The sequence below is a fragment of the Eurosta solidaginis genome, chromosome 5 (assembly GCF_040869045.1).
Source record: "Eurosta solidaginis isolate ZX-2024a chromosome 5, ASM4086904v1, whole genome shotgun sequence".
Taxonomy (NCBI): Eukaryota; Metazoa; Arthropoda; class Insecta; order Diptera; family Tephritidae; genus Eurosta; species Eurosta solidaginis.
The window spans coordinates 108387417-108400820 of record NC_090323.1 but is presented as its reverse complement, the minus strand read 5'-3'; the positions used below and the strand labels follow the sequence as shown (position 1 = coordinate 108400820).

At 38.5% G+C, this 13404-nt stretch overlaps 1 protein-coding gene across 6 annotated transcripts in view; it reads left to right on the top strand.

The window, feature by feature from the left end:
• Ltn1 (E3 ubiquitin-protein ligase listerin) overlaps window positions 1–13404 on the top strand; it is a 1386601-nt gene that overhangs the window by 281055 nt on the left and 1092142 nt on the right. For all 6 annotated transcript variants that reach the window (XR_010953911.1, XM_067791508.1, XM_067791509.1 and 3 more), the window contains exon 7: window positions 7923–8152. Coding sequence is in view for 5 of the 6 variants with exons in the window: in XM_067791508.1 (XP_067647609.1) it covers window positions 7923–8152 (230 nt within the window). In the remaining variant the exon portion in view is untranslated. The remainder of the gene's footprint in view (window positions 1–7922; window positions 8153–13404) is intronic.

The following is a 13404-nucleotide window of genomic DNA, read 5'->3' as shown; positions in this document are numbered from 1 at the left end:
ACTGCAGACCCTACTCCTTCCCCTACTTTGGAACCATCTGTGTACACATGTATCGCCTCGTCCGCCATTTGCGCACCCTTGCGCCAACCGTCCACCTCTATTGTGGCCTTAAGATCTCCCTCGAAGCGCAGATAGGGAATCTGTTCGTCTTGTGATTGATGACGCTATACTACTATGGCCATATGGTCGGCGGTCAAGCAGCCCCGAGGCACTGAGCCTAGTTGCAGTTATTAATGCTATGTTCTTTGCTACCAGGTCTACAGGTGGAATGTGCAGAATGGCATACAGTGCAGCCGTCGGGGTTGTTTTCAGGGCTCCCGTAATGCTAAGCATCGATAGTCTGCATACCCCCTCTAATTTTTTGAGGTATGTTGATTTTTGTGTGGCTTTCCACCAAACAAGAACTCCATAGTATAGAATAAGGCTTACAATCGCTGTGAAAACCCAATGACAAAGAGAGGGCGATAAGCTCCACGTACACCCCAGCATTCTTTTACATGCATAGAGTGCCGTTGAGGCCTTCTTCACCCTCTCCTCCACGCTGAGCTTCCATGACAGCTTACTGTCTAGGATGATTCCTAGATATTTTGTGCAAAGTTTCTCCTGTAAGGTCACCCCTCCTAACTTAGGCCTCGTCCAATTTGGGACCTTGTACCTCTTTGTAAACAAGATCGTATCAGTCTCCTCCTCATTGACTTTCAACCCGACATTAGATGCCCAGGTATGAATATCCCGAAGCCCCCGATCCATCAAAAAACTAATCGTTGGAAGGCACTTTCCACTTATGACAATCATCTGCGTAAGCCGTAAGTTTTACGGGTCCCTCATCGAATCGTCTGAGCAGTTGGTTGATGACCAGCGTCCACAGCAGAGGTGATAGCACCCCTCCTTGCGGGGTGCCCCTGTCCACTGATTTCGTGGCCTCGTACAATCCCCATTGTGATGTAATCTTCCTGCAATTTAACATGAAGCCGATCCATCTGATTAAGGCGGGATGTACTTTAATGCAATTAAGACCATCCATAATCACCCTTTTAGAAACATTATTGAACGGCCTGGCAATGTCCAAGAAGACTCCTAGAGCATAATCCTTATTTTCCACGGATTTCTCTATGCTTATTACCACCCTATGCAATGCGGTGTCTACCGACTTGCCTTTAGTGTACGCATGCTGTGTTGTGGAGAGCAGCTTTTCATCCACGTTCGACTTTATGTACACATCTATCAGCCTCTCAAAGGTTTTTTAGCAGAAATGATGTTAAGCTAATGGGCCTGTAGTCTTTGGGATACACGTGACCGATCTTCCCCGCCTTTGGTAGGAAAGCTGCACGAGCAGTTCTCCAAGAGTGCGGTACATGATTCAGCCTTATGCACCCATCGAATATTATTTTAAGCCATTCCACAACCGCCATACTTGAAACTTGTAGCATGGCCGGGAATATACCGTCTGTGTCCGGCGATTTAAACTTAGAAAACGTTTTCACTGCCCATTCGATCTTGGTATCGGTCACCAAGCCCGGCACTACCCGCTCCGTGATCGAAGTGTGAGTGATGTCTGCTAGCTCTTCTAAACCGTCTCCCGATGGGAAATGTGTGTCGAGAAGCACCTCAAGGGATTCCTCACTATTACAAGACCATTTCCTGTTCTCTTTCCTTATTAGTCCCTGGACTATGTTTCCTCTTGCTAGAACTTTTTTCAATCGTGCTGTTTCGCTGGAGCACTCTATGTCCGTACAGAAACTTTTCCATGAGATTCTCTTCGCTCTGGAAATTTCACGCTTGTAGATCCTCAGTAGATGCATGCACTCGTCCCGACACGCTTCGCTTTCCGCGGTCCCTGCGAGCTTAAACATTTCTTTTACCTGTCTTCTTAGAAGACTCAGCTCATTGCTCCACCATGGCGGCTTTGCTTTTCCTCTGAATCTTCTCAGAGGGAAAGCTTTGTTATACGCAGTCATAAGCGTCCTTGTTAGGAACTCATTCGACTCCTCCAGTTCCTCCACATTGGCAACCTCTTTGGGTTGTCCCAGTTTTGTTTCTACCTGTTTCTGGAATTTAGTCCAGTTCGTAGACCTAGGGTTTCTAAAGGTTCCTACCTTCTCTACCCTCTTTAGGGGGATGCTGAAGCTGATATACGCATGGTCGCAGAAGGATGGTCTATCAAGAACCATCCAATCATACCTTGATATATCACGCTCGGAGCTCAATGTAATATCCAGAAGATTGCTGGATGTTGGACCAATGTATGTAGGGACATTTCCCCTGTTGGCTATCTTCAAATTGGTTTGCAGGATGTAACAAAATAGAGATTCGCCTCTCTCGTTCGTATGTGCTCCTCCCCACGCATTGTGGTGCGCATTTACATCTGCGCCTATGACCAACCGCTCTTTGCGCCCTTCCTCCTGTACTTGCCTTTTGCACTCCAACGGTGGAACCTCCGCAGCATGGGCCAAGTAGCAGGACGCCAGGATAAATGCCTGATTATTCTTTTACTCAGCGGCCACCACTACGAGGTCCTCAGTAGTGTAATTAGGCAGCATATATGAATGCAGCTGTTTCCTTCCCAATACTACAGCTCGCACCCGTCCTTCCATTTGTGCGTAGTAAACGCCAAACCCGCGCGCGCTAAGTCCAGAAACCTTCCCTCCCGATGAGAGGCACGGCTCCTGGGTCAGCGCCACGTCAAACGAACCCTCCTCAAGGGTTAGGAGGAGTTCGCTCGACGCCACTTTACTGTGTGGAGGTTTATCTGTAGGACTCGCAGCACCATTGGGCTGTTTCGAGGTAGTTGCTAACTCGCTATTGGGGCCCATCTGTCTTACAGTTTGGGCCTACTTGTCTTGCCTATGCGACTGCGCTGCCTCGCGGCTCCGGGACTAGGTCCTTTCTGCCTCTTGAAAGCAGGATTGTCGCCTTCCGCTTCTTCCTCCTCGTACCGGTTGCAGAACCGAGGGTTCCTCGCAGCAAACCTTTTGAACTGCTTTCGACCTACTTCTACCGCCTCACGGGCCCATTCCAAGCGCTCGAACCCCACATCTGTTGGGTCGACTATTGCTCTCAGGCGTTGGACAATTCTTAGTGCTGCACGGTACTGCGAGAGAGCTCTTTTACTTCCTCTGCTCCGTACCCTTCTCCATTCTTCTACTCCGTTTTCATTTGTGTGCTTTTCCCACACGGAGTTCATTGAATCAGCACTACTCTCGCTCCCCGAGTCCGACGCATGGCTTAATTCATATTTGTCGTCCTTGGCTTGCGACTCAGTCCTCTTATCATCCTCCTTATTACAATTAGGTAAGGAGTCGTTCATCTTGGTCGTACGACCAACGGTAATCCGTAACGGCATAAACTAATCGAGATAGATATAGACTTCTATATATAAAAATAATCTGGGCGAAAAAAGAAATTTATTTAGCCATGTCCGTCCGTCCGTCCGTCCGTAAACACGATAACTTGAGTAAATTATGAGGTATCTTGATGAAATTTGGTATGTAGGTTCCTGGGCACTCATCTCAGATCGCCATTTAAAATGAACGAAGTCGGACTATAACCACGCCCACTTTTATGATATCGAAAATTTCGAAAAACCCAAAAAGGGCGATAGTTTATTACCAAAGACGGATAAAGCGATGAAACTTGGTAGGTGGGTTGACCTTATGACGTAGAATAGAAAATTAGTAAAATTTTGGACAATGGGCGTGGCACCGCCCACTTTTGAAAGAAGGTAATTTGAAAGTTTTGCAAGCCGTAATTTGGCAATCGTTACAGATATCATTCCTATTCCTATATGTGTGCTAAATAAAAATTAGCAAAATCGGACGAACACACCCACTTAAAAAAAAATTTTAAGTCAAGTTATAACAAAAAATTTAATATTTTTACAGTATATAAGTAAATTATGTCAAAATTCAAATCCAGTAATGATGTGGTGCAAAAAATACAAAAATAAAAGAAAATTTCAAAATGGGCGTGGCTCCGCCCTTTTTCTTTTAATTTGTCTAGAATACTTTTAATGCCATAAGTCGAACAAAAATTAACCAATCCCTGTGAAATTTTGTAGGGGCATAGATTCTATGACGATAACTGTTTTCTGTGAAAAACGGATGAAACATTGTAATTGGATTAGCTTATTGACGCAAAATATAACTTCAGAAAAAACTTTGTAAATTGGGTGTGACACCGTCCATATTAAGTAGAATAAAATGAAAAAGTTCTGCAGGGCGAAATCAAAAGCCCTTGGAATCTTGGCAGGAATACTGTTCGTGGTATTACATATATAATAAATTAGCGGTACCCGACATATGATGTTCTGGGGCACCCTGGTCCACATTTTGGTCGATATCTCGAAAACGCCTTCACATCTACAACTAAGGGCCACTCCCTTTTAAAATCCTCATTATTACCTTTAATTTGATACCTATTGTACAAACATATTCTAGAGTCACCCCTGGTGCACCTTTATGGCGATATCTTGAAGAGGCATCCACCTGTAGAACTAAGGCCCACTCCCTTTTAAAATAATCATTAACACCATTCATTTGATACGCGTATCGTACAAACACATTCTAGAGTCCCCCCTTGTCCACCTTTATGGAGATATCTCGAAAAGGCGTCCACCTATAGAGTTAAGGCCCACTCCCTTTAAAAATACTCAATAACACCTTTCATTTGAAACCCATATCGTACAAACAAATTCTAGAGTCACCCCTGGTCCACCTTTATGGCGATGTCTTGAAAAGGCGTCGACCTATAGAACTATGGTCCACTCCCTTTTAAAATACTCTTTAATACCTTCCATTTGATACCCATGTCATACAAACACATTCCAGGGTTACCCTGGGTTCATTTTCCTACATGGTGATTTTCCGTTATTTTGTCTCCAAAGCTCTCAGCTGAGTATGTAATGTTCGGTTTCACCCGAACTTGGCCTTCCTTACTTGTTAATTTTATAATTTATTTATTTGTAAATCTCTTCAAAGCCTTTTCTCCCACTCCCACTCCCACTCCCGGGAGAAAAGGCTTTGAAGAGATTTACAAAGTATATTCGAAACAGCTGTCGCCTTGTCCGTCTTGATGCCACGTTGTTTAAATTTTTCCCAAATTATTAAATAAATTATAAAATCAAAAATTGCTTCAAATAAATGTTTTCATACATTTAAAGCAATACGGGCAATCCCCGCTTAACTCATATAAATAGACAACATTGGTTAATTCGTTGTAGTCTTATAAATAGAACAAAAACAGCAACAATACCAAGTTTCTTTGAAACCGCCAACCAACAAGCGTAACGTTAACACAAATTTACATACGAAGTATGTAGTGTGTAAAAGAATAAAATATGCAAAGAAGGCAATTGGTAAAAACTTTACTACAACTAAGGCATGACGTGGCTGAATGCGTTTGTAACACTTCAACCATCGTATGAGTGCGAGTTCAAATCCCACTCCCGGGAGAAAAGGCTTTGAAGAGATTTGCAAGGTATAAACGAAACAGCTGTCGCCTTGTCCGTCCTGATGTCACGTTGTTTAAATTTTTCCCAAATTATTAAATAAATTATAAAATTAAAAATTGTTTCAAATAAATGTTTTCATACATTTAAAGCAATACGTGCTATAAGGTGGAGTGAATTTATTTTTTTTCGAAATCGCTTTTGGCTGACCTCCACAAAGTTGCCTTTCTAGACCAGAAAATTTGAAATTTGTAATTTGAAAATTTTTATTTCACTCATCGTATGTTTAGAAGTGTCCCAACGCAACTAAACTTTGAAAAAGACGGTAGGTACAAAATTTTTTTTTGTTTTTTTTTTTTGTCATTGATTTACTTTTGCCTATTGTTATTGTGCTGATTTCATGGCCTATTATGTGCCAGTAAAACTTTTACTTATACACTTGATTAGAAACATACTATTATCAACAGAAAACTGTAAAACACCCTTTTAAAATTTGTCATTTTTAGTTATAATATGGAATTTTGCTAAAGTTATTTATATTAAAAAAGAAATCAAATAAATATGTAAATAATAAGCTTTGTAAAATCGCGATTATTTTGCTCAAGTTCTTGAGGCTGGGGCACCTCAAAACGCCATCCTACGAAAATAATATATGGTGGTTTTGGTTAACTCTTATAAAGACAACTTTTCATTATTAGGCCATTAGAAAAAAAAAAAAAAACAAAAAAAAATATGCATAACGTGCAATCCCCGTTTAACTCATACAAATAAGTTTTTTATTTGTAATTTTTTCATTCTGGCTTCTTGTACTATTTTTTGCGTATAATAATGCAATCATTACTTTAAAAGTTTTGCACAAAATTGTCGCGGCCGCCACGGTGGAAACTCCCATTGCTACCCTTAGGGAACGTACCCAAACTACGTGACCCATTTTCTACAACTTTTTATCCCACTCCCCCCCTCGGTGACCTACGGTAGTATATGTATTTTAAGACTCCCCCCTCCCCCTTTAGTTTTCACGTAGTAGTTCAAGTATGATTTTAAATTATTTTTTGCTAACTTATAAAAACATTTGGTTTGATTTATATTTGTTTTTATTAATACGGCACCCGCCACGTTATGCGAAGCGTGCATGCATACATATAATTATACGTTAATAATATTAAGAAGAAAAAATTTATTTAAAAACATATTCGAACAACAACTTAATTTATAAAGTCTTCTTATTTTTATTTCTTTTCATCTAATTCAACTTTAACGAATACGCTTCCAGCATCAAGCCACTGGGATACATCGTAGATTATGGGAGCAGTAGCATCAGGAGTTTCCTCAGACTTGATTATTTTTTTCTCGTCGACAGCCTCGATGTCTATCCACTCCGCGCTTTGCTCCACGATACATAAGATCTCTTTTGGTCTCCTGGAGAGGACCTGCAGAGGTCGCACGCTAGACACGTCGTCCACTGCATTACCGTGCACGTTTTTCTGATGATTTTTCATGGAAATTTTTCACGCGAAAAAAATTGCAAGATTTTCTAGAGGTTATTGACTACGTGATAAAGTTTCAATCCCTCCCCTCCACCCTGTGACCAGGTGTAATACTTAAAGAAACCTACCCTCCCCCCTAAAGGGGTCACGTAATTTGGGTACGTTTCCTTACTTTCAAACGATTTGTAAACAAAAAATTATGGTTTTGTAAGCTTGATGTTTATTTGAGAAAGCTGTTTAAAAACTGAAATTGATCAATCTAAGAGGCTTTTAAACAAACAAAACTTTGATTTTTTGCTTGCAAATCGTTTAGAAGTAAAAGTAAAAGTACACCTATAAAACATTTCTAAAAGAAAGTCTGTTATAAGCGGTTTCTCAAAGTTTTTTACCGATAATGGCATTAAATTCAGTAATATTAACACATAATATACATATGTATATACATACATTAGACTAGGTCGATTTATTAACCGATATCGCGCCATTGATTTTTCGATAGGATATGGGATCAGGAAAAAAAGTTCCACTGCGCATACCCAAAAAAATAATTTTCGAGCCTGCGAAAAAAAAAATGGCGAAAGGGTAAATTTTTCCACCAAAACCCAAAAAATATTTTTTTTTATTTTCAAAAAACTGCTATCGGCAACGTTTTTACAACAGTTTAAAAAAAAAATATTTTTTGGTTTTTGGGGAGTGTTTTGATCGAAAAATTTACCCTTTCGCCATTTTTTTTTTGCAGGCTCGAAAATTATTTTTTTGGGTATGCGTAGTGGAACTTTTTTCCTGCGCCCAATTCCTATCGAAAACTCGATGGCGTGATATCGGTTAGCTTTGGTCTATACAAATCGACCCAGGTTAATATACATACATATATAAATTTAAAATTTCATAAACTACGGCTGCAATTCTAACGAGAATCTAAGAATTTGAATTTAGCCATTGTTCCTCATGTAGGCAAGTGAACTACTAAACAATTTACTTTTTTTCAGTATGAGTTGCCGACATTGAGTCAAAGGACTATAACTGTACAGAAAATGTTTCAATGTGCCATGTCACCCAGCGTTTTAATTAAAAGTGCAGCTCTGCGTTACTTTGTCATTCATTTCTTTAAATGTTATGAAGTCACAACAGGAGATCGGAATATAGAAACTGAACTTTTAAATTTGTTTCGAGGAATAAGCAAAGAACTGCATGCGGGAAACCGGATGTTATATGACGTGTAAGTCCAAGATTCATATAATATGTACATACAGATGCACACATATTGTTCAAAATAGTATTTCTAGCTAATAAGTATGAATGTGTAAATCAGGTAATATTACATAGCAAATGCCATAATTTTCTGAGTGTTTACAGACTTGCACAGCCGTGCTATTATGTGTAAATACATTTGGCCTACTTGTTTAGACCGTCCCCTAAGCTGCCCGTTAAGAAAAGTGTTCTTCGCCTAGCGGACATTCCGCTTTTGGTCTAAAACAAGATGTGTAAAATTCACACGAATTGGATAAATCTTAGAACTGTCACATTGCATTTGAAAATTTAAAAAACCATGTGCATTCAGGGTGCAGAAGTTTATATAAAATAATTCATAACCGATAGTTTGATAATCATTTTATTCGTGGAAAACTCAAAGAAGTAGCTTGTATATTTTAATGGTGTGTTCAATTTTACTTAGTATTTTTAAGAATTAATGAGCTTAACACCTGTAGTTCAATTGTTATTTTTATTTATTTGGGGAAAACTGAAAAGCAAAGAAATATTTACTGGCATATTTCGATTGTAACCTTTCGAAAGCCGCCACGTATTCATCCTCAGACAATTTTGTAGTGTTGTTAAAGGTTTCGGCGAGATTCCTACCACGGATAACTTGGTGAAACTGTAGCTGCCTCAACAGCTAAACTATCTTGATTGTAGTTGTTTTCTTGCTTAATTCAGTTTATTTTTGTTTATTTTTTTTTGTTCAATAAAAACACAACCCAGATAACACTAAAAAGCACTACACTCCGCTTTCACGGAGCCCATTATTTATAGAAAATTAACCTATTCTTATCTCTATCTGAACGAACGCTGTTCGTCCAGTTTGTAAATATTTACATACATACTGTGAAATACTTTCACAAAAATACACTTGTTCACCTTTTTATTGAAATATTTTTAGACATCAAATATACTTTTGTTTAAATGTGTTGAAGACATTGATCAAAATTTAATTAAATTTTAAATTTCATTAATTACATTTTAAATCATATTGTAACGAATTTGCTGCAAATCCTCTTATTTGCCCGTTTGCTAGGTTCGTATCGCTAAACTGTTGAATAAATAACTCCAATATTGAATAATGGAAAAATGACCTTTATTAAAGTACTTCACAATAACATTTATACTTTGCTACTCGCTGGCTTAGTAACCAAACTGATTGATAACTCAAATGAAGCTCTACTATTGGCCGCCAGATCTCGTGCTTAATCAAACTGATTGATAGCTCAACTCAAACTGAATTACAGCGCCTCTACATCTGTCGCCTTTTATACTCTTTGGTTTCCTCGTTCGCCTCTTCTAGACGCTTCCAGAATCTACTAGTCCAGTATCTCTCAAACTTGTCAGCTGTAACTACAATTGCACGATTATAGCTTCTCTTATACCCCCTTCTTGTATGTGTGAGCGACACTTCCAAAATTATAATTGCCTACATTTAGGAGCATCTCAAATAAGATGTCCGCATATGGTTGGGCCTTGCTTCTCAGCTGCGTGTACCTACATATGTGTAGACATAATGATTGATTCGTTTATGTAGATACATAATGATTGAATTATTGATGTGAATGTTTGTAGTTTACAGTCTCTCGCGCACACATAGGAGTAAATGCATCTGTGTGTGACATCTCTCGGTTGCCTTATATATGTGTATACATGATTTGATTATTGACGTAAATACTGCTTAGCATGGGCTTAGTGATGGTATAGCTTAGTGATGCTAATATCCGTGACAATATTTACCTGTAAATTTCATACCTACCTGTAAACTTCATACTTACCTGTAAACTGCATACTTACCTTTAAGTTTATACTTACTGAAATTTATCCTTACCTTAAAATTTATACTTACCTTTAAATTAAATTACCCTAATGCCACTTTTTAATCACGGTGAAAAATACCGCTTCCTTATTTATTCGCACATACATATGTACATAGTTATTGTGCAAAGCAAGCGGCTCAGCGGGGACAATAATGCGGCAGTTACCCACCGACGTGTGCCGTACGTACGGACGTTTGTCGTACGAAACACGTTTGACCGAACTCTCAAGCCCGTAGGAATCAATGTGTGCGTCTGTGTACATATACATAACATATTTGTGTGTGTATTGTTTACAGATAAGCACTGTTGCCATTGACCATTTTGCATGCATGCTTATGGAAACATCAACTTTTTCCTATTTAATTTTTGATATTGTAAAAGGCCGGAATAAATATTAAATAAGTATAAATATATTACATATTTATAATCTGCACTTTTACATAATTATTTCGAATTATTTTCACAATTTTTCATACTTTAATTAGGTGTTTTTGCATAAAAGTGCAAACGGTCAAAAATTTGCACACTCATAAGATTGGTCGTGTCAGCAGACACGTTTTTGGTACGTTCGTTCGTGAGTAACTACGGCTTAAGCTGATGAGCAGTTCAGTTGTCGTTGAGCGCGCTAATATACGTATTCAGTTCGGAATCGATCGCTAATTTGTCTTTTCATAAATTGTAATTGGTGATTAATATTCTCATTTTTTAAAAAACCCAAATTGTATAAAGAAGTTTGAAATTTCTGTGTAACCAAGATGTTGAGCCATGCTCAGTGAAATAAAAGAACGAAAACATTTTATTAGAAGTGCGGCTGTCGAAAAAATCTGAAAGAAAGAAGAAGTAGGGTGCTCCGAAAAACCCGAGTAATAACATTTATTATAAGTGCTGTTTTGGAAAAAAACCTGAAAATAGGAAAAAGTAGGGTGCTCCAAAAACCTAAAGAATAAAATAAATTTGCCTTGATCAGTGTAGTGCTCAAAAACCTGAAAAGAAAATATAAGTACAAGTTGGTGTTCTGAAAAATCCTGAAAAGAAAAGAAGACATTGTTAAAGAAAGGTGCTCAAAACCTGAAAAGAAAAGAAGAAGAAATTGTTAAATAAAAGTGCACGACAGCCTGAGAAAAACAAAAAATCAAAATTTAGAACAAAAAGCGATCATCAAACCTGAAAAAAGTGAATAAGTAAAACAGAAAAGAGGTGAAAATATAAAAATTTTAAATTTAGGGAGTGACAACAAAAAGTAGGGTGCCGAACCTGAAAAATAAAAAATATAGACATTACAAACAAAATCTTCGAACATCAAAAAGTTACCAGCACAGGCAGCATACCACCGTTACCAACACCAGCAAAATCCCGCTGCAGCGCAGTACGGAAAATAGAAGGTATCCCAGGAAAAAGCAAGTGCAGAAAAAATTTTCCTACCACACATACACAGATTTATATAACTTAGCGGACCTCTGAAGCATTTTTCGAGAAACCTTTTATGTTCTCATATTTGCTATATCAAATATAAATAACAAAAAACTTTTAATCTCCAACACAAGCTTCTCTAATCCGCTAAGATATATAAATCACACCGTTTCAAATACTGACATATATACATATATCAACGACGTATATACCCCTTTGCCTTCCCTTGAATGCCCCTGAAACAGATGTCGGCAAATTTGAAATGCAGATGTGTTAGTGAGAGCGCGATGATCGCGCTCATCACTTGATGCATAATTTTGCGTTCTTTATTCGCTTATTAGCAAGCAAAAAGTAAAGACCGTTTGCTATTATTATTTTAATGCGCACAATAGCAAGCGGGAAATACTTTATGTTGCCCAACCCTTTTGGGCAAACACAATGTATTTTATGCTACAAGTCCTTTTTAAATAACCGCGTTTCGACGCTTAAAAGATATATTAATTTTTTTCATAAAAATAAAGACAAATTAAACGAAAGGAAACAAAATGATTTGTTTAAAGAAAAAATTTTTTTTTTTTTTTTTAATTAAAGGCTGGTTGACTGCAATGGATAGTTCTACTAATGAAAAAAAGTAGAACGAAACTGAAAAATGAATTGTCGTCTTTACTTTCATTTGTAATAGTAGGACAGGCTAGGCCATTTTCTGATGGTAAATTTGTTAAAGGTACGACAGTAAAGATTTTCAATAAATTAGGTTGTAATACCGAATTTATGGAGTACCTTTATGTTGTTGTTGTTGTTGTAGCGATAAGGTTGCTCCCCGAAGGCTTTGGGGAGTGTTATCGATGTGATGGTCCTTTGCCGGATATAAATCCGGAACGCTCCGGTACCATTGCACCATTAAGGTGGTAGCCCGACCATCTAGGGAACGATTTATGTGGCCACATTAAACCTTCAGGCCATTCCCTCCCTCCCTACCCCCAAGTTCCATGAGAAGCTTGGGGTCGCCAGAGCCTCGTCTGTTAGTGAAACAGGATTCGCCGCGGATAGGTGAGGTTAACAATTGGGTTTGGAGAAGCTATATATTGCGCTGGCAACCTGACAGGTTGCGCTACACAGCCCCTTGAATTTGGTATTTTAGTCGCCTCTTACGACAGGCATACCTACCGCGGGTATATTCTGAACCCCTAACCCGCTGGGGTGGAGTACCTTTATCTTCGCGTACTCTGGTCCGTCGTACGGATAAGTTAGGCATTAACATTAAAATACATTAACATGGAAATACGCCTTGCTTTAGAGAAGCATTAATAATATTCGTTAAGGGCCGATACAAATATTCCGCGCAACTTTTTAGAACAACAGAAGGAATGCTGTCGGGACCACTAGCATAAGAAGTTTTTAGGTTTTCTAGGTGTAAAAACACGTCGTTACAGGATATCGAAGGGGCTCGTACACCGCAAAGCAGTGGCGAGCTAAAAAGAACATTCAGTTGGACGGGCACGAAATTTTGTGCGTAGTTTGATTTAAAGAAATCAGCAAACATATCGCCAAATGTGGCTTCGTCACTTGAAACCAAGTTTACAAGATTGCAAATTTTTTTCGATATGCCTAGATGAAAGTGCCGACGTTACCGATGTTTCCCAACTGGCTATTTGTATTCGTAGCATAAATAGTGAATTTGAAATTTTTGAGTATTTATTTTCCATTGAAAGCTTTTATGGTAACGTGACTGGAGCATCTTTGTTCAGTGTTGTAAATGAAAAGCTTTTTTCCTTCATTGATATGGGAAAACTTTCGTGAGTGTGTACAGATGGTGCGAACATTATGGACGGTAGGCACGAAGGCTTCGTAGGTCAACTAAATCTTAATGGAATTTCAGTTCCAACCTTCCACTGCCTTATACACCAGGCGGCTCTCCCCCAAAGTTCTTGTCAAATCACGATGTTATGAAAACAGCAGAAGAAATTATTAATAAAATACGTGG